General features: G+C 54.6%; 8 protein-coding genes across 8 annotated transcripts; 5 read left to right on the forward strand and 3 right to left on the reverse strand.

Annotated features, from left to right (window-relative positions):
• Positions 1–29: 29 nt before the first annotated feature.
• Positions 30–3,086, forward strand: N7474_007929 (uncharacterized protein; the record flags this gene model as incomplete). The annotated part of the gene is made up of 6 exons (XM_057199339.1): positions 30–656; positions 712–1,075; positions 1,375–1,540; positions 1,680–2,362; positions 2,413–2,732; positions 2,787–3,086. 6 exons carry the CDS (start codon positions 30–32, stop codon positions 3,084–3,086), a joined length of 2,460 nt encoding a protein of 819 aa, XP_057050040.1.
• Positions 3,087–3,729: 643 nt separating this feature from the next.
• N7474_007930 (putative sister chromatid cohesion protein Dcc1) lies at positions 3,730–5,154 on the forward strand (the record flags this gene model as incomplete). The annotated part of the gene is made up of 4 exons (XM_057199340.1): positions 3,730–3,848; positions 3,954–4,711; positions 4,776–4,942; positions 4,993–5,154. 4 exons carry the CDS (start codon positions 3,730–3,732, stop codon positions 5,152–5,154), a joined length of 1,206 nt encoding a protein of 401 aa, XP_057050041.1.
• A 328-nt stretch (positions 5,155–5,482) lies between these two features.
• N7474_007931 (uncharacterized protein) lies at positions 5,483–6,652 on the reverse strand (the record flags this gene model as incomplete). Its single annotated transcript, XM_057199341.1, has 1 exon — positions 5,483–6,652. The coding sequence occupies one exon, from the start codon at positions 6,650–6,652 to the stop codon at positions 5,483–5,485; it is 1,170 nt and encodes a 389-aa protein (XP_057050042.1).
• A 2,002-nt stretch (positions 6,653–8,654) lies between these two features.
• N7474_007932 (putative mitotic spindle checkpoint protein (Mad2B)) lies at positions 8,655–9,488 on the reverse strand (the record flags this gene model as incomplete). The annotated part of the gene is made up of 1 exon (XM_057199342.1): positions 8,655–9,488. One exon carries the CDS (start codon positions 9,486–9,488, stop codon positions 8,655–8,657), a length of 834 nt encoding a protein of 277 aa, XP_057050043.1.
• Positions 9,489–12,237: 2,749 nt separating this feature from the next.
• N7474_007933 (uncharacterized protein) lies at positions 12,238–15,454 on the forward strand (the record flags this gene model as incomplete). Its single annotated transcript, XM_057199343.1, has 3 exons — positions 12,238–13,056; positions 13,111–13,628; positions 13,681–15,454. The coding sequence occupies 3 exons, from the start codon at positions 12,238–12,240 to the stop codon at positions 15,452–15,454; spliced, it is 3,111 nt and encodes a 1,036-aa protein (XP_057050044.1).
• A 223-nt stretch (positions 15,455–15,677) lies between these two features.
• Positions 15,678–16,872, forward strand: N7474_007934 (class I SAM-dependent methyltransferase; the record flags this gene model as incomplete). Its single annotated transcript, XM_057199344.1, has 3 exons — positions 15,678–15,716; positions 15,837–16,550; positions 16,612–16,872. 3 exons carry the CDS (start codon positions 15,678–15,680, stop codon positions 16,870–16,872), a joined length of 1,014 nt encoding a protein of 337 aa, XP_057050045.1.
• Positions 16,873–17,107: 235 nt separating this feature from the next.
• On the reverse strand, positions 17,108–18,286 carry N7474_007935 (uncharacterized protein; the record flags this gene model as incomplete). Its single annotated transcript, XM_057199345.1, has 3 exons — positions 17,108–17,652; positions 17,700–18,106; positions 18,165–18,286. 3 exons carry the CDS (start codon positions 18,284–18,286, stop codon positions 17,108–17,110), a joined length of 1,074 nt encoding a protein of 357 aa, XP_057050046.1.
• A 483-nt stretch (positions 18,287–18,769) lies between these two features.
• aglA (putative alpha-galactosidase) lies at positions 18,770–20,407 on the forward strand (the record flags this gene model as incomplete). Its single annotated transcript, XM_057199346.1, has 1 exon — positions 18,770–20,407. One exon carries the CDS (start codon positions 18,770–18,772, stop codon positions 20,405–20,407), a length of 1,638 nt encoding a protein of 545 aa, XP_057050047.1.
• Positions 20,408–20,527: the final 120 nt, after the last annotated feature.

Consider the following 20,527-nt stretch of genomic DNA (forward strand, 5'->3'; position numbering starts at 1 on the left):
ACAATCTTGGTTGACGACAATTGAGTACAATGGGAACGCCACTTGCAAGAACGGTCATCATCACAGGAGGAAACGGACGACTGGGTTCCGAGATAGCGATTGCCATTGCGAAAAAGCATCCCTTTGCTCACCTTCTATTGACGGCACGGGATATCCAGGCCGAGGATGTGCGGAAGGTGGCGGGCAGAATCCGTCTGATCGGCCCCAGGTCAGTGGAAGTGGTGCGACTCGACTTGGGGGACCTGGAGTGCGTGCATCGGTTCGCGAAAAGCACCGTCGACCGAGTTCGACTCAAAGAGATCCCACCGGTAGTAAACCTGATCCACTCCGCAGCCATTGCGTCCTATGTCGTCGACAATGTCACCAAAGATGGCCATGATCCGGTCTATCAAACCAACTGTATCGCGCCGTTCTTGCTCACCATCGGTCTGTTGGAGGCATTCCAGGCTGGGGATGGGTCACTCGGAGGAGCCAAGGTGATCAACATCGGGTGCTCTGCAGCATCCGATGGGCAATTGGATTACTTCGACCGTGATCGCAGTCGCGGCCGTCCACCGGGGACTCCACTGAGCGTCAAGGAGGGACATGTTCGCTTTGCAAGCAGCAAGTTAATAGCCAGCGTCGCCATGTATGCGCTGCGACGGAGTTTGGTCTGGGTTAGTAGGATGAGCTGTGTGAGACACATAGAAAGCACGCTGACTGTTCTCCCAGACCGGCAACATCTCACTGGACATCTTCACGCTGGATCCGGGAGGAATGTCGGGTCCCAGTCGGCTCAGGGCCGCAGCTCCCTGGTCGGTCCGAGTCGCGCATCAGACTCGGTCCGGACTGCGGCCGATTCTGTGTCTAGTTTCCCGGAGCGCAATCAACAAGGCCAGTGTTCCGGGCAAGGCGATCGCCAAAGTAGCATTCCACCGTGACACTGTGGAGAACTGGCGCAGGGAACGGTACTATATCCTGGAGAGTGAGTGTGAGGCCGCATCCGTCGTGCCGGCCCTGCGCGACGAGGCGCAGATGGGCAGTTTGCTGGTATCGATGATGCGACAGGTGGAGGGCAATCAGGATTATCATTCTGGTTATAATCATCATAATTGTCGGTAGTCAATACATAGCATTGTCTGTCCCTGAAGAAACAAAGCAAATGTTGCATCCGGCCGCAAGCGGCAGCACCCGGATTCGGCCAGGCGAAACACCGTTATCGATCGATCTGCCACTTCCTCGCTATCTTCAATTCTTCATGATTCCCTTCTTTCCATTTGTTGCTCTGCTCGATCCTTAATCAGAATCCATCCGCCCTTGATCCCTGCATTCCTCACCCCTGTCATGTTCCTCAGCCACCGCCTGAATCGCTGAGCTGAGGAAGATCATCCACAGCGTGGCCTCGCCCTGTTGAACCGGGCGGAACAACGGCCGCTTGCCTGCCCATTGATTGCTTGCTCCGGTCGGCTCGTGCTGCGCCAGAGATGAATAGGTACCACGCCCATCCTAAGGGCTATCCGGCCTACTCTCGCGGGGGCGCCTTCTCCCCGTCGCCCAACCGGTATGTCCTCTGTCTGGTGACAGCTCTCCAGAAAAGCGGCCATTCGCCGCCAAATGGATGCTGTGCAGATCCCATCCCACGGCAATGGCAATCTACGCATACAATTAATCGGTTTCGCGCTAACATGGTTTGTTGTCAGCTTCCAACCTCGCTCCCAACCCGCCCTCCGCCGCCGTCGCCAACTCTTCCAACGACTTTGTCTCCTCGGAGGCGTCACCTTCCTCATCACGATCCTGATCTTCCCCACTTGGCGCGTCGCAGTTCTTCCGACCCTGTCACTCGGCTTGCTCTCCTCCTTCGAAGACTTACAACTCGAGACGGTGCGCTACTATGACCTGTCGAAGGTGCAGGGTACCGAGATGGGATGGGAACGAGGGGAGCGAGTTCTCATGTGCACACCGCTGCGCGATGCCTCGTCGCACCTGCCCATGTTCTTCTCGCATCTCCGCAACCTGACCTACCCACACAATCTCATCGACCTCGCATTTCTGGTGTCGGACTCGCGCGATGACACCCTCGCCATGCTATCCAGCATGCTCCAGGAAATCCAGGATGACCCAGACCCGAAAATGACCTTTGGAGAAATCTCAGTGATCCAAAAGGATTTCGGGCAGAAGGTACAGCAGGATGTGGAGAGCCGGCATGGCTTCGAGGCGCAGGCCAGTCGGCGGAAGTTGATGGCCCAGGCCCGGAATTGGTTGTTGAATGCAACGCTTCGTCCGACACACAGCTGGGTCTACTGGCGAGACGCGGATGTAGAGACGGCTCCCTTTACCATCATCGAGGACTTGATGCGGCACAACAAGGACGTCATTGTACCAAGTGAGTGGTGCCCGTAATCTTTACTTAGATGCGGCTAACTGTCTGTTCAGATGTTTGGCGTCCGCTTCCGGATTGGTTGGGGGGTGAGCAGCCGTATGATCTGAATTCGTGGCAAGAATCGGAGACGGCATTGGCCCTGGCCGAAACCCTCGATGAAGACGCCGTCATTGTAGAGGGATACGCCGAGTATGCGACCTGGCGGCCTCATCTTGCCTACCTCCGCGACCCCTATGGCGACCCGGACATGGAGATGGAGCTGGACGGAATCGGGGGTGTCAGCATTCTGGCCAAAGCCAGAGTATTCCGCGCAGGCGTCCACTTCCCAGCGTTCAGCTTCGAGAAGCATGCGGAGACCGAAGGATTCGGCAAGGTAAGCTTCCCTTTATTCTCGTGCACCACAAATGCTAATCATGACTTTCTTCAGATGGCGAAGCGAATGGGCTTTTCGGTGATCGGACTACCACACTATACGATCTGGCATCTGTATGAGCCCAGTGTGGACGATCTGCGCCACATGGAGGAGATGGAGCTGGAACGACAAGCTCGTGAGCGTGAAGAAAAGGAGCGCGCCCAGCAAAAGGAGAGCGGGCAGTCCAAGGCACAGGATGCGGCGGACACTGTCTATGTTTACAGTGAAGCCGGCAAGGATTCCGAGGAGGGTGTGGCTGCGCAGCCTGCACCATACGTGGGAAAAGATGCTTCCAATGGCCAGGCTAGGTACTAACTGCATCTTCTTTTGGGTTGAAGCCATCTCAAAATGCTCCAGCTGGCTGGACTGCTTTGCACCTCCACCACCTTGGCCAGTAGACTAACTCCGAGATTGGCCAGTGTTGATATTGTGGCTACGGTGTCTACTCTTCGTTTCTTCTCTTGTATATGTTCTTCATTTTCTCGTGTGTTCTTTTTATTTCTGCTCATGGTGTATCACTGCATAGAGGAAAGGCGCAAAGTTGGGGCAGACAAAAGGGTCCTTGTTTCTTTCATTTGCGTTCAACCCAAGGTTAACCATTCATTGCGGCCATTTTCATGGTACCTTGTTTTCTCTTTTTTTTTTTATCTCTATTCTCTAGTTCTCTTCAATATTGTAGCTCGTGTCTATTTATCTTAGAATGCAGCACCACCACAGTTACAGTGAGACTAGTTGCTTCATAATCACTGCGGATAACGCCATAAATAACGAATTGTTGGTGTCTGAGCTCTGCTTTAATTTCAGGGGAAAGCATCGCTCAAAAGACTCGAATCTCTAACAGTCACTGTTTGATGCGTAGTCCCCGTTAAGCCATTAAGCGGTGGTCTGTGCGCACGCGTACCGCGTCTGTCTCTGGCCTCGTTTTCTTCCGCGACACAGCATTATTGGCGCCCCCAACATGTCGACCCAGGACTCGAAGAGCGTGCTCTTCACGCATACCCACCCCCAGCTGGGTTTTAGGTTGCTGGAACTCCCTCCGGACCTGGAGGAACTGCTATCTTCCAAAGATGCTCCCGTGTAAGTCGACCGTGGATGCCACTCGTCCGACTCTCTGCCTTCTGGCTCTGCAATGCCAGAGAGTTAACCGCACAAGGTTGACCTCTTTGTCTAACCCAACTCCAGACTTGAGCTCAAATCCCCCTCCGCCGCGCTCGCCCAAGCAGTCACCACCGACCCCAGCGCCCGTGAATACGTGAACATCTGCACCCCGACAAAAACCTACCGCATCCGCCAAGTCCAGTCCTCCAACTCGCTGCACATCCTCCGTCCAAGTCTTGGGCGCATCTCACGAGCAGATATCAAAGTCGTCGAAGAAGAAGCCGGCGAGAGCGGCGCCCTGAACCTGCCCGACGAGGCTGTGACGTCTATCGCGAAGTGCGGGTCAACGCTGGAATTGCACACCCCTCCGGAGGGATTCTCGGAACTTCCATTCTTAGAGAAAACGCTGCGACTGTACGACCGGCGGAATGAGGATACCGACGATGGTGATGGTGATCTTGAGATGGGAGATGCGTCGCGCGCGACAGCTAGCTTGGGGCCCAAGGAGATGAGGGAGCACATATGTGCTGATATACCCGTGTCCACAGCACAGTGTGAAGAAGGGTGGACGGAGCTCTGTGCATTTGTACATGGGAAGCAACAGCTCGCGGGCTGGAGGCCTTCGGCTAGAGCGCGGTTAAATGTGTGGAAGCGCTTGATGGAGGGTGCGGTCTTGCAAGGCATCGATCTGGAGAAACAATTTCTTGTGGGGGATTTGTGGAAGTCCGTTCTTGACGACGATGAGACGTCGGAACCGCCTTTTCCCCGGCCTCTTCTTGAAGCGGTCGTGCGGAGACTCTGTGTGTCGGATGAACGACCACCATTGGCGGAGGAACTCAAGTGTACGTCTTTTCATCGGGTATTGAGATATGTTGTGGGAAGCTGACCGCCGTATCTATTGTTTAGGGGCAAGCTTTGATAAAATCGAGTGCGCACAATGGGTTGGGGAAACATATCTTGCGGCTATGGCTCCGACGGCGTCTACGGCCATTGGCAGAAGTGACTTTCTCCGCGCGTGGAAAGACTGTTTGCCCGAGTCTTGGAGAGAAGACGCTGTTTTGTCCAAGCTGAGTGTGGGTCATCCGCTCTTCCTACCGACATTCAATGCTAATCATGACTACAGAACGGTTCATACAAGAGCCCGGATCCAACAAGTATACACTTCGTCGAAACGTCACAACGACAGCAACCCAGCAAAGCTGCCGGTGCTGGATCGGCTCCAGCGGCTAGTACCAAAACAACCCGAAACTGGCATGAGTTACTCAAAGCGCAAAAGAGCCGCTGATCGCAGGCCTTCGAGTTGGGGCTGTATTTATGACTTGATGAATACATGGGCCGCCGGAGGCCAATCAAATTCCCCGGAACTGCATTTTATGAACGTTCAAGTCGCTCACTGAGCACTGACTGAGCATCAGTGGTCTCTTACGTGACCTAGTCGGAGCCTGAGCGCCCTCATTAAAGCGGCGGCAGCCCAGATAGGAAAGGGCTCGCCTAGTAGATACGTAGTCGCATATGAGGTGTATATATAAAAGCATGACTGACCAGCACTTGGATGTATATTGGCATGAAAAGCAGAGCAGCAAAAGCCCGAAAATCAGTGTCCCAAAAAGAAATCAGCACCAAGTGTACTTCTCATTCAGCAACCACTCCACATCCTTGCCCAACCCTTGCTCTGCACCAGTCCACCGCAAACTGGAAATACTGCTCTTTTCGCGATGCACAAGCTCGACATCCGGATCCAGCAGAGCCGCCGCTTTCTGCAGCAGTGGCGTGGGATTCCAGAACTCCACAGAACGCAGATTCCACTCCCGCGCCTCCCGCTGAGCCCGCCGCAAGATCGCAGCCATGGCGTGCACAATAACCTCTTCTTCCTTGGGGGATGTGGGGTCATCATACACCCATCGCAGAATATATAGGACGTTGGCGGAGGGATCGTCCCCGAAAACCCGATTCCACGCGCAGTACACGCGCGCCTCGTCATCGCATGCGCCCTTGATGACTGGTGGAGCGTGGTTCGGGAGCATGGCCTCCGTGAAAAACTCCTCTCGCGCCCAGTGCCACACGAAGTGATCGAAGTCGGGCGTGATGGCAATCTTGGCACCTGGCTTTTTCTGCGATTCCGCGCGCATCTGTTCGCGCAGCTTGTTAAGCACCTGGTCGTTGCAAATGTGTGTATACACGTCCTCGGCAAAGAGGTCTCTCGTCTGTGCGCTTCCCGGTACACCGTTTGTGTGGCTGCCCTCCGGAATCGGCTTCAGGGCCATATGCGAGGACATGAATGCCCGCCACCCAAACTGGGCGTAGAAGTTCTTCCCGATATCCGAGAAGAGGATTGTGAAGAGCGCGCGCTTGCGGGGCTCCTTTTCCATCTTCCACGTATCCAGCCGACGGCTCAGCTCCTCGAGCATACGCTTTGCGTAACCCTTCCCCCGGAACTCCGGGCGGCAGTACACACTGCCAATGCCGTGGGTCGCCACGTCTTCAACTTGGCCGTCATACGCCAGCAGGGCCTTTTTGCGGTACGACTCGCACGAGCTGAGGATGGTGCGCTGACCCTCGGGCTGGGTGCGGTCGACGAGGATCCAGCACGTCAGGCCCTCGCGCGTCAGCCGCTGCGAGAAGAGATGGTCCTCTCGCGCAATGTACGTGTTCAGGTCTAGCGGGCCGGCCCATGCGGCGCTGTTCAGCTTGAGGGAGGCGATGCGCTCTTCTGGTGTGGCGGGCACGAGAATCAGATCTGGCGAGTCGCCTGGAGGGAGGGCGGTGACGTCTGCGGCAATCATGTTGCGCTATCTTTCGCGGTTGACGTTATAGCAAATATGTGGATGGATTGGTGGTGTGAATAAATCACTCCTGAGGGCCCCCCACAGCTGAATGAATGCGAATTGAGCTCCCTGGATAGTCGTGGACCAATATTGTGGGAATGTATCCGTGGAGTGGCCAGGAAGTCCCTTGGTTTAAGTATAGGTGTGGAAATAGCCGAAAGCGCCTAGGGTGTGAAGAAAGGACAGAAAAAATCCGGGGTCCAGGGGAGAGAGATAAACGATAACGCCTCGGTAATAGATCGATTATTCGATCTACTTTGCCTCTTCTTTGGTCTGTCTGTCTGCAACTAAGCCCAACACGGGAGATGGTTCCGCCATGATCTAGAATCGAATCATCACTACTTTATATACCCACACTCCGAGCCCTCCGCATCACATTCCGGGCCGGGTGTCTGCATTTCTGGTTTCTCTTTGTCATCGGCCCGCGGACAAGCGACGGCAAGCGATGGAATGGAGTATCTGGATGAGCAGAGCGGCTCAAACGTTGCATTTGCGGTTGACGTAGTGGGCCACGTGATAGGGTTATGTCAGAATCTCTCGCTACCTGCTGTTTTGGGATTAGAGTACCAGACTTCGTTATTGGGACTATATATAGCTCGAGATAATGGGATTGTACAATAATGGCTATTGTTGTCCACGTCACCTAAGAATGAGTTGATTGGTGACCAACAGGCATCCTCTAGGAAGTTCCCCTGCCCATATATGTGGTTCTCTTTCCCAGAACCGAGATTCAATAAGCCAAAGGGGGTGCTGCGCAACGTTAAACGGTTATACCAGCACATTCGAGCAGTATCCCCGCTCTGCTAATGACAGAAGGGCATCCTACAGCTTAAATGATCTCTTCCGTCATTCGCCCTTCAGTGTGCGAAGTTGATTCAAATCAGATAATCGAATGATTGATACTAACAGTCCCCAGTATCGTGGATCTTCTCTCAACAAGCTAAATTCACTCGCTATCTTTCTTGAGAAACTTTGTGGTACTTACGCTGCTGGTATATCTAGCCTCGAGCAAGAACAGGAATGTACTGATCATGCCGTTCTTTCTTTTGTGCGGCATGCATTATTCATTCACTTCTGCTGCATATATCTGATTACCCATACCGAACACCTGATATTAAAGCACGCTTACAATTGCCAAACCGCAACGGCCTGCCATGCATACCAAACCGGACCAGAGCTCGGCTATCCAACTCACGCAGACAGGAAAAGGGACTATTAGGGTGAAATGGGATAGAAGGACACGAGACGAAAGAAAATGAACATGATTGCGACAAGAACACCAAACACCCACGTAAGGAAAGGGCCCGTGATGACGAGGAAAGAGGACAGACGCATGGAAAAGAAATGGTCAGGAGATAATGAGACGAGACTGGGAAACCTACTTGCTAAATAGTTTGAAGATGGCTAGAAAAGGAAGAAGGAATAGAAAAAGTAAGAAGGGATTCATATAGTTGGAGAGAGTTTCGCAAACAAAGGAGACGCAAAGAAGTACACAAAGAGGAAAAAGGAGATGGTATGGGGGTAAAGAGTAACAGAGATGAAACAAGGGCTGGATCGCAGCAAACAAAGAGCAGCAAAGAGACAGAAGAACCAAGGGATCAGCACAGATGCAATGTGCAGAAAGAGGGAAAGAATAAGGTGTCAAGGAGTGGCGTGAAGGGGGATAAGGAAAGGGTAGTGTAGGAGGAAAGGTAGGAGAGAAAAACGGGAATGAACCCAAAGGAAAGATATCAACCTGATCTATGTAAGTCAATGCCATGCGAGTCCCAAAAATCGTCCGCTCCCCGTTTTATATGATTGCGCCACTTCTTGCGGACAGCAGTTCCTAATTCCCTCGTCCATCATGTATGTTCGATCATTGGTCACGCTAAGAATGAGACAGAAATGGGTGGGGAGACATTAACAAAAAAAAAGCGCGAACAAAACAGAAAGGAAATGAAATCACAGGAAACAGTCGAGTTCATGGTGGCTGTCCCGACTCCACCGGTTCGTTAAACTTCTGCCGCGCCTCTTCCACCCACAGCTCCAACCGCAGTTCCCCGGCCTCCACACGTCGTACCGGCACTGTTTTGGCACGGCCATTTGACACTCGGGGTGGCGGCTGTTGAGGCTCGCCATTGCGCAATTTTGACACCGAGAATGGTGCTGTACAGGACCGCAGGTGGACCTTGCCTGGTTCCGCCACGATCCATGTCTGTTCTTCTTTGGTGGTCCCCGCCGGGGGCAGCGCGTCCTCCCGCACTTCGATGCAGACAGTGAAGCTGAATTCATCGTCCCGGGGCAGTGGAGTCAGTCGGGCACAGGCTGACGCGAGCCGTGCCAGGCAGGCCCGGAATTGCGCCTCGAGGTCGACCGAGGTCGGCGCGGGGCCCCGCTCCGGGACAGAGCCACCTGGCGCTGATGAACCGTCTGGTCTGTTCTCAAACGTGGTGTTCACCTCTCCAGCAGGAACGCGGGGAAAGTCCGACAGATCAAAGGCATATCGTTCGAGGGGTTGGTTTGTGCGGAGAGATGAGATGATAATACTGACTGCGGTGATTGTGCCTTTCAAGATCTCCGTTCCGACCGCAATGGATGCATCGTTGATGTAATCACACACTTTGGGATGGCGGGATTGTCGAACGGGATAGTTATAGGCCCGCACGGGGAGGAATGTTGCGCGCGGGTAGACGGAGCGCAGGAATAGTATTTGGTGGACGGAGACGGTGAGGAAGTTGGTGAAGGAAGCCGCGAGTGCCGACTGATTCGAAGGCAGCGATCGGGTAGCAGGGACCGGAGCGGAGAAGGTGGTCATGGTGGTCGTGCTACTACTGCTCTCACTGGAAATCGGCATTGCCATTGACCGATCGGGCGTCGTTTTTTCCACGGAAAGGGTGATATTGACGGAGTCTCGAAGAATCTGAATGGTGTTCCACCCTGAAGCTAATCATCGCTCTGTTTTTCTAAACCAACGGTCAACGCGGCTGTTCATGGTTTGCCGGTATCTGCATGTTTTTTTCCCGGTCTGCGGGCGGCAACACCCGATGTCGGGGGGAAGGATTGGAGGTTGGCCAACCGGCAGCGAAGCCGTTCTCGAAAAGGGGATGGAGTGGATAGTGGTTGGTTGGAATGGGGTGGTGTTTGGTGGATGGTGAAACGATGGGGGGAGGGGGTGTTTGGAGAGAAAGCCGGTACATACGCTTGGGTGGACAAAACGACAAGATGAAGCAAACCTCAAAGCATGAGGTATGGATGAGGGTCTGTTTTGTTTTCCTCTGACGATCTCAGGTATAGGGTTGTTGTATTAAATTTTGGGGTATTGTCCTCCCTCTTATTATTGGCGAGTGTGGTGGTGTGGGTGAAGAGGGGTGTGGTTGGTAAAGCGAAGGTGAAGGAGGGGGAAAGTCGGACAAGGTGGGAAAACCTTTTGAGGCCGACAAGCCTGTAGCCAAAGAAACACACAAAGCGAAAGACGAGGCTCTCTCGATTGATCGAGAATGGTTCCGGGGGATGGGGATTGCCGAAGGTTGGTTGGTCGGCCTCTCACACACTCTCGTTCGAGGGGAAAAGCAGAGGAGGGCGGACTATGTACGAAGTTGGTGTGGAAGGTCAGTGATCCGTCACGTGGTTGCGTCATGGGTTGGGATGCCCGGCAGACTTGGGCCATTCACACTGCTAGGGTCGGGGAATTCTGGATTTTTTGCTTTTTACGGAGATTCCCATAGACTACATTTTATGATAAATGTGATACCCTATGCATATAGGGCACAGGGAGAGTAGGGGAAGTGGAAGAGAAAAAAAGAAGAGCAAGAATACAGATGGTATCCAACGTACGGGCGCCATGCCTCAAATACCAAACCTAGTGGGAGTGGATTATTTTATCAATAGAGCACACACTCTACTAGTCCTGTGTTTTGCCTCCTCTTCTTTTTCTCTTTTTTTTCCCCTTTCCCCACCGGGTTAGTGAAGTGGGTGGATGAGGGCGCGAGGGCCGATCATCCAAGCGAAAAGTGTATTATTGCAGTATACTCCCACAACATAAAAACCAGATAGGAATAATGATAGTCTGTACTGTCGAAGTGGTAGTTAAGGTGATTGAAGAAAGAGTACATAACCGTGGAAAAACGAAGCATCTAACCCAGACATCTGTCTGCACGTAGTACGGAAGACGAGACCCTGAAGTAAATTGGTAGTACCAGCAAATACACCCACTGGTACCCGACGGAGCTGGGCGTACCTCGCCCACCGCAAAGTACCCCTCGGGTACTCCCCAGGTACCCGGCCGTTCTGCACTCTACAGAACGGCACCGATGATCTGCCAACACTGACGGCAGTGGCGGCCTCCGGACATGGGTGTGATGCCCCGGAAGATTGACGTGGTTGATTATCAATCCCCCTTCGATCAGATTCTTATTTCGCATGTCAACACCGCCACCGCTCCGTGGCCCGACACCCGGTCACGCAGAAGATTGGTGTGTGTCCCTCAGTAGGTACCGACCGATACAACAGGACAAAATAAAGCGATCGTCACTCGAGCAGACCCACGCAGAGGTTCGCTTGTTTCCGAGCTTTGGGGTCGAGGAAAGACTCGCTATTATTGTGAAAGTGGTTCCTAATTTATCGGACTCTTTTGCCAAGGGGGTGGAATTGGCGAAGTTTGCCCCAAATAATATTCTTATACCCCCCACAATATGTCATGGTATCGGATTTAGAGTCCGAAGCTTGGATCTCTAAAGCTCGAGCCATCCGATTTCAACCTGATCGAAAGCACGGCAGATCTCCCCAATGTATTGCTTTTCTCTTTTTCGTTTTCTGCTCTCACAACATCCAGGCAAATTACTTGAATGCGAAATAATATCACAAATGGATGCTATTGCGATAAAGCCCTTCCTTTTTTCTATCTGCCGAAACACCGTGAAAATAAAGTAGTCCCAAAGGCGCAAACCTCGCGATGCCATTGGATGAGTTCTGCATGTCGATTGGTAACTAGTAGACTTCACCCTGTCCATTCAACCCGGCTCGCGCAGGAGCTCCGGCTAAGCAAAAGTACCTCGGTAGCGCGGTACAGTCGTCAAGTAATCTATCACCGCCAATCCTCTTCGCCATCCAATGCACAGTGACATGATCAGCCTCTTCGAGCCCGGAGATACTCAGAATGGCTATGCCGAAGAATTTGCATTTGAGGACTGAACATAAGTCGGTCACTACTGTCACTTCCTAAATAATTTTCCATAAATGTGTCCGCATCTGGACAGTACCTACTAACTAGTATACCACGCTATACGCTCCGAACACTTAATTAACAACCACTAAGTTCGGTGTAGAAGTCGCCTTCTTTCTTTCGTCTAATCCCGCTAGACAAGAGGAACTGCATGTGTAATAATGGACATGACAACAACAATAATATTTGACATAGTATTCGATCACACATAATAATGACACTCAAGTCAGGGGTCACCGCCTTGATACTGCCCCTCTCTACGCTTATCGCGACGCGCTTTGATTTTCTTGTCAAAACACCCACCCATCTACATCCCCATCATTAATTGATTGCTCTGCCCGCCATGGAGCAACAGCTCCTTTCACTGCTGGCAGACACCCAGTCGCCTGCGACTGACACTAGGAAATCTGCTGAGCAGCAGTTGGCCCAGCTCTATACCAACGAGTCCTTCCCCGTCTCCCTGACAGCCATTGCCTCCCATGACTCGGTCCCCGTCAATCTGCGCCAATCCGCCCTTTCCGTGCTGCGCACCTTTATTGCTGCCGCCTGGTCCCCCGCGCTCGATGAGTTCAAGGGCCAGGTCCTCGTGAACGACACGAATAAGGCGCACATTCGCCGTGCTTTGCTCGAGCTCGCTACGACCACCGAAACATCTGAGCGCAAAGTCAAGTCCTCGGCCAGCTACGCCGTCAGCAAGATCGCCAGTGCCGACTTCCCCGACGACTGGCAGGATCTCCTCCCCACGCTCCTGCACATTATCAACGATACCGCCACCACAGATGGCGCGTTACACGGTGCCCTGAAAGTTCTTTTGGACCTTGTGGATACAGGATTCAGTGAGGAGCAGTTCTTTAATGTTGCCCGCGAGCTGGTCTCGGCGCTCTTTGCCGTGGCCACTGCAGAACCTCGACGGCCGATCCTGCGCGCTCTCGCCGTGGCAGTTTTCCGGTCCTGCTTTGATACACTGGAGATGGTTCTCGAGCAGCACAAAGTTGCAATCAAACAGTTTATGGACGAGGTTTTGGGTGGCTGGTCACCATTCTTCGTGTCAACTTTGAAGGCTCCCCTGCCCCAGGTCCCGAGCGAGGACGAAGCAAACAAAGATGTGGACATTGCATCGCAATGGAGAGGAACCATTGGCCTGAAGACCCAGATTGTCAAAGTATGGTAGTTCATACGTACGGTGTACTGCGTCCAACGCTAACCTTCTATCTAGACTCTTATGAAAATTCGCATGGTCTTCCCTGCTCTCCTAACTGCGCAGAGTCCGCTATACTTTTCTACCGTCTGGACGGAGCTTACGACTGTGCTTCCCATTTATCAGAATTTCTATATCGAGGCTGACCGGCAAGGTCGGCTGGAGGATGTGGATGGACTGCCCCACTCCCTGGACTTCCTTGTCCTGGAAGAGCTGGACCTGATCCAGACACTGCTGAGAGCACCTCCAGTGAAGGCAGAGCTGAACCAACAGCTCCAAAATGCCGGTTCAAACAGCTGGCTACCAGAAATTATGAAGCTCTCCAGCTCTTACGCACAAATCACCATGGAAGAGGAGGGCTTGTGGGAGATTGACGTGAGCCTATTCCTGTCTGAAGAGACTTCGGTCACTGCGAACTATACACCTCGGACCGTCAGTGGAGACCTGGCCATCAAAACAGGTGAATGGCTGAAGAGTACCGCAGCTGAAGGGCTGCTTAGCTATATGAACACTCTCTTTGGTGATTCCACTACCTCGTAAGTTTTGACTCTTAAATGCTACAGGGCTCGGCTAATCCGCATTGAATAGGTGGAAATCTCGTGAAGCAGCCCTTTATATTCTCAACTCCATTCTCCGGGACTTCAGCGAGGTGAACCAGACAATCTCCCTGGAGCTGGCCAATCATTTTGCCCAGTTTGTGCACTATGCGACTCAACAAGAGCAAGAGCTCCTGCGCGCACGGGGCTACCTTGTGGCCGGCGTCTTGGCCCGTGTCACGGGGGAGAGTTTCCAGCAAACTGCATCTGCCTACCTGGAGGCTACGTTGAGAGCGATTGCAGAAGACCCCTCAGAGGTGGTCAAGGTGGCTGGTATTCGGGTCTTGCAAGACCTCGTCCCCTCTTTGCCCGCCAGCGCTGCTGCTCCCTTCCAGGCACCTGTGATCTCGGCCATCTCGGAGTTTGCTTCTACGCAAGATATGAGCGATCCCAGCGACTCGGGTGATCTGGCCGTCACGCTGGCCGAGGCACTCCGGGACACCATCATGGTAGAGCCAAGCGTGGTTCTGACTTCGGGTGCCATGGACGGGCTGTTCAAGATTGCCAGCGGGAGATCCGACAATTTCCAGCTAACTATGACCGTCACCGAAGCATTCGAGGATATTGCAGAGCACATTGCCAATCTCGGTCCAGAAGCGTACCAGCGTCTCTGCGAGAAGGTGCTGCCTTCCCTGATGGGTGCCATTGATGTCGGCAATATGACCGAGGAGAATACCCTCACAGTATTTGCGGCTGATCTGCTCCGAGCTCTGACGGAGAGAAGTCTGGAGCCGATGCCCGCTGGCTTTGTGGAGACGGTGATGCCCAAGTTGAACCGCCTGTTGCTGGCCTCTACCGAGGCGGAACTGATCCGGCCGGCCACAGAAGCGGTCCGACATATGCTGGCGCATGATTTCGCGCAATTCGTGAACTGGCGGGATCCGCAGTCCGGCAAAGAGGCGATTGAGGTCGTGCTTATCATCATCGACCGCCTGCTGGGCCCCGCGGTGGACGACAATGCAGCCACGGAGGTGGGCCAATTGGCGGCCGAGCTGGTCGAGCGCGCTGGCTCCGAGCGCCTGGGCCCTTACCTGCCGCAGCTTCTTCAGGCCGTCGCACAACGGCTAGCAACCGCGCAGCAAGCACAGTTCATCCAGAGTCTGATCCTGGTGTTTGCACGACTCACGCTCATCAGCGCCCGCGAGGTGGTCGACTTCCTGGCGCAGGTGGACCTGAGCGGTCAGAACGGTCTGGTGGTCGTTCTGAGCAAGTGGCTAGAGAACTCGGTCAACTTTGCTGGCTACGACGAGATCAAGCAGAACATCTTTGCGCTGGCCCGGCTGTACGAGCTGGCGGACCCGCGACTGTCGGAGGTGCCCGTCAAGGGCGACCTCATCATCCAGGACACGGGCCGTATCAAGACGCGGTCCCAGGCGCGCAACAACCCGGACCAGTTCACGACCGTGCCCGCACCATTGAAGATCATCAAGGTGCTCGTCGAAGAGCTGTCAGCTGCGTCAGGAAATAAGGAGATCGACGCCGCAGCGGCTGCCGCGCTCGATGACGCGGGCAGCGACGACGGCGACGACGATTGGGAGGATGTCCCCGGCCAGATCTTGGATCTAGGACTGGGTGTGACGAAGCAGGAGCTCATGAGCTTTGGCGAGGGCGGGTCGGAGGGAGTGTTTGGTGTGCGACGCCGTGACGACGAGACGCAGGGTTTCCTGGTGGACTTCTTCCATCGGGCATCTGCCCAGCCGGGATTCCAAGAGCTGTATGGGGCGTTGACGCCGGACGAGCAGGGGAAATTACAGGGGTTGGGATAAATAGGTGGTGGATCGTATTTAGCCGCAGTAGAATGGACTGGACGACCTGCTACTACTCCTTACTAGTCTATACCTAACCAGACTAGCGCGCCCCCAGGGTTGTGCTTCGTCTTCCCCCGCAGCCAATCTCCCGCGTCCCAACCTCTCGGTTCTGCGCATCCTCTGTCTCGGGATTTTGGTCCTGCATCAATAATTTTGGGTTCATCATCACCATCATATCATCATGTCCCAGCCGAACCCCTACGAAAGTATTCAGGTCGATGTAAGTCTCTCTCTTCCTCTTTTCTTTCCTTTTCCCCAGCCATCCCTCCGATTCAGCGACTCTTCTTCCCCGCCCCCGCCACGTACCTATGCGTAAGATCGTAATCCTAACCCATCCCAGACGAGCGACGATGACTTTGACATCCAGTCTCTCACGGGGTCCGACCTGTCCTTCGCCTCCTCGGTGCGGGACTACTGCTACGAGAACGGCCGGCGCTACCATGCTTACAGGCCCGGGGCGTACCCCATTCCCAACGATGAAGAAGAGCAAGATCGCCTCGCCCTAGCGCACCACTTATTCAAGCTTATCACCGGCGGGGATCTGTACCGTGCCCCACTGCTTCGCGACGGTGACTCGCCGCTGCGCGTGCTGGACATCGGCACGGGCACGGGCCAATGGGCCATCGACATGGCGGAGGATTTCCCCGACGCCCAGATCTTCGGCACGGACTTGTCGCCCATCCAGCCGAACTGGGCGCCGCCGAACTGTCGGTTTTTTATTGACGATGCCGAGAGCGATTGGGCCTTCGCTCCCAACGAGGCCTTTGACTATATCCATTGCCGCAGTCTGGCGGGCGGGATTAGTGATTGGCCACGACTGCTGCGTCAGGCCTACACGCATCTGAAGCCCGGCGGGTGGTTCGAGGCTCAGGAGTTTAACGCGTGGGTTACGTCGGACGATGGCACGCACTTGAAAGCGCCTCTGACGATGAAGTGGCTGGAGCGCCTGAACGAGGCCAGTAAGCAATTTGAAAAGCCCATGAACGTCGCTCCGTCTCTGGAGCAGTGGGTTCATGAGGCCGGCTATGTCAATGTGGCCGATGACATGTACAAGGTAAATCTCCCCCCAATACTTCCTCTTCGGGAGTTGCATGTGGCTGACTGACTGTGATCAGTGCCCCGTTGGCGGCTGGGCGAAAAACCGCCGTCTCAAAGAAATGGGCCGAATCGGCAAAGCCGCGCTTCTCGAAGTGATCGAGCCGTACACATTGGCTCTATTCACGCGAGTGCTGGGCGATTCTTTTCCAGAAGCGCATGATTACATGAATAAAGTGCGCGCGGAGCTGATGGGCGGCGGCTCTCTTCACCTCTACGTGCTGTTCCACTATGTCTACGGACAGAAGCCACTGACTGAGGGCCAGACTGTGGCCCCATGATTGGGTTTCTCTCACGATTGACGACTATGAGATATCAACACCCACGCACACACACGCATATACAGCACATCTTTTCAGCGATTATGGATTTTTTAACGATTTCGACATTCCTCTTCGGTTTCATATATTAGGACTTCCTATGTACCAGGTATATTTCTCTTATGGACAAAGACTCCAGTGTGGTTCGTGAGAATGGAGGGTGAGAGAGTGCACCATTAAAACCTGGGGAGGCGGATCATGATTGTCCAGGTCTCCCGATTCCCAGGACCTGACAGATGCCGGACACGGCGTCCTCGGGCGTGGGACTCGCGCGCACGACGTGGACAACCTGCGCCACGAGCTGTTCGTCACAGCTCCCGATCGTGTCCAGCAGGGTCTCGAGGAGTTCTTGATTGTTCCGGCCTTTCCAGGAGCTTGGGGTTTGGTGTGGGGTATTCAAGGTCGGCGCGAGATTGTATAGGTGGCTATGGAGGGCGGGTGGGATGGATAGTAATTCGGGATTGGCGTGGAAAGTAGATGGAGGATTGTGATTAGGGTATGCATGAGGTAATGATGTATTACTGTGGTACCAGGATGATGAGTCTTCGTTGTAGGCTTGTTCTCCTTTGTAGGCTTGCGGATTATAGTCTGCATTATCGATCCCATATGCATGGCTTGTCGGTGCTGGGGGCATATGGGGCATGGACATGGACATGGACATGGCCATGGACGTCTCTGACAGTCCCGGCATGCCTCCGGTATAGCTGCTGAGTATTGTCGGTGTCGGTGTGTCCATCGAATCTGCAATGGTCAATATGAATTTTCTGGTCCGAGATCAAAATACTCACAAGAATACGCCGACGCCTCGGCCATCGTCACCGAAGCATCCAGCTCAGCGACATACGGATGCGTCGGGACCGAATAATAATGTTGTGGAAACCCCGTCACGCCGCCGTCACTGCCCGTGCTGTCGGGACTAGCCACGGTTCGGGAGTTGGTCATGGTCGATGGGGACGACGGTGAAGAACCGGGCCGACTGCTGCCCTCGGCCCCCTCCCCGCCAGCGTGTGAATGTGAATAATGGGCATATCCCGACTCTCCGCACGAGTATTTTTGGCCGGAGCTACGACTTCCCTCACTGGGTTCGCGCGCGGGCTGGTTGTGTCGGCTGCGCAGCTCCTCGACCTCGCGCCGCAGTCGCTCGATGGTCTCGGCCATATTGATATGCACGCGGTCCTCGGCGGTGGTGAGATAACTGCACTCGGCCTCGAGGCCGCGGGCCAGACATGCGCGACATGGGATGTGGCGGTCACACGGTTGAAAACATCAGCACGATCAGGGGATTGGGTCCACGGTCGCTCACCTTCACCTTGCGTTCGCGGCATTTCAGACACGACTGTTGGGGCCGAGACTTTGTCTTGGAGTCGGCGGGCATGGAGACATCCAGATCTCTGTCGGTGATGTGGTTGGTCTACTGCCTTGGAAGCCGATGGCATGGGGTGGGGGTTTTCTTCCTTCTCCACACCAGCTTACAGTGTGATTGATCTCACGGAGTACACAGTCCGACGTCATCAGCCTTTCCATCCTGGCCCGCTCCACCAGGCAAGTCCTTCGCAGATCCGGCGGACTGCGAATCTTTCCGACCTGCCCTGAGCGCGCTTGTCTCAGGGGTCCGTTATTAATTAAGCTCTCTGCTTGTTTGGCGAGATACCACCGTCGCACCCATGTTCGATAACTTCCCCGACGTGGGATTCGCTCGCCGATCTCCTGGACCCCTGGAGCGGGGGAAGAGACCAGCCTCAAGATGGCATATAAGCACTGCGATCGATGTGCAACGTTGTTGTTGCTCGACCAATCTCCATTCTTCTCGACTGTGAATTAGTCTACTTCCATTGCCACTCACGCAAAACAAGCAATCATGAGGACACCATCGTGGGCTGTTGGTCCGGCAAGCATAGCCGGACTACTGATGATCCCCTTGCTTCCTGTCCATGCATCCGTGGAGGATCCACGCGTGCTCCCGGCGCCCCCCATGGGGTTCAACAATTGGGCACGTTTCGAATGCGATCTAAACCAGACGCTGTTCACCGAGACCGCCGAGGCAATGGCGAAGCGCGGTCTACGCGATGCAGGCTACGACCGCCTCAACCTCGACGACTGCTGGCTGCAGCACTCGCGGTCCGCCAACGGCTCGCTGCAATGGAACGCAACCTTGTTCCCGCAGGGCATCCCTTGGCTAGCCCGCTTTGTCCACACCCGCGGCTTCCACCTGGGCATCTATGAAGACTCGGGCAACCAGACCTGCGGCGGCTACCCGGGCTCCTACGGACATGAGCAGCAAGATGCCGAGACCTTCGCCAGCTGGGGGATTGACTATCTCAAGCTCGACGGCTGCAATGTCTACCCCGAACAGGGCCGCACCATCAGCCAGGAGTACTACCGCCGGTACCACCAGTGGCATGAGATCCTAAGCGCCATGGCGCATCCGCTGATCTTCTCCGAGTCGGCGCCGGCGTACTTCCTGGGCAACGATACGGCCTGGTCGGGCGTCATGGATTGGATTCCATTCAATGGAGAGCTGGCGCGGCACTCGGATGATATCCTCGTGTACAGTGGCGCAGGCAGCCCCTGGGACAGCATCATGTCCAACTACCACTACCAGACCCTGCTTGTGCGCTACCAGCAGCCGGGCTACTACAATGACCCGGACTTTTTGATTCCGGACCATCCCCGCCTGTCAGCCGATGAGAAGCGCTCGCAGTTCGCCCTCTGGGCCTCGTTTGGCGCTCCGCTCATCATCAGCGCTTACATTCCTGGCTTGTCGGACGATGAAATCAAGTTCCTCAGCAACAAGGACCTGATCGCCGTGGACCAGGACCCGCTGGCCCAGCAGGCCGCCTTGGTCAGCCGCGACGCCGACTTCGACGTGCTAACCCGCACACTGGCCAACGGTGACCGCGTGGTGACCGTGCTGAACCGCGGCAACAACACCGCGGAGACCACCGTCTCCCTGGATCGGATGGGCCTGGTGTCTGGCTGCGGGTTCAACGCGAAGAATCTTATCTCTGGCGAAGAAGCCTTGGTCAACAAGGCCCTCCACGTCCGACTGGCCAGCCACGCCACCAGCGTGCATCGCTTGACGCCTCCCCGGAACTGTGGCACCGTCACCCCGACCGGCATGGTATTCGGCACCAATTCGGGCCACTGCCTGACTGCCTCTGGTTCCTCGGTCACGTTTGAGACCTGCAAGGCGGCCGATTCCCAGGTCTGGAGCATTAATGACAAGGGCAGCAAGTTGGCCCTGAGCCCCCTGTCGGATCCGTCGTTGTGTCTCGCTGCCTCCGGCAATGGAAATAGCGTCTCCCTTGCCAAATGCCGTGGCAGTGACGAGAAGTGGTCGCACTTTATCACCGGCCATCTCCAGAATGACCAGGCTGGCGGCTGCTTGACGGAGTCGGCTTCTGGCGCTGCCCGACTTGGTTCGTGCTCGTTAGGACAGGCGGGACAGATCTTGGGACTACCGAGTGGTGTCAAGCTGGCATCCATGCAGAAATAAGTGGTTGTATAGTTAAGAGGAGTACATAGTAGAGTATGTAGAAGAATAGAAACCGGGGCGATCAAGGGTTGTCAACAGTTGTTTGTACAGTCATTTAGCCATTCAGACAAGAATCTCATA

Source organism: Penicillium riverlandense, assembly GCF_028828495.1.
Source record: "Penicillium riverlandense strain IBT 135883 chromosome Unknown utg000007l_segment0_segment0, whole genome shotgun sequence".
NCBI classification, from domain to species: domain Eukaryota; kingdom Fungi; phylum Ascomycota; class Eurotiomycetes; order Eurotiales; family Aspergillaceae; genus Penicillium; species Penicillium riverlandense.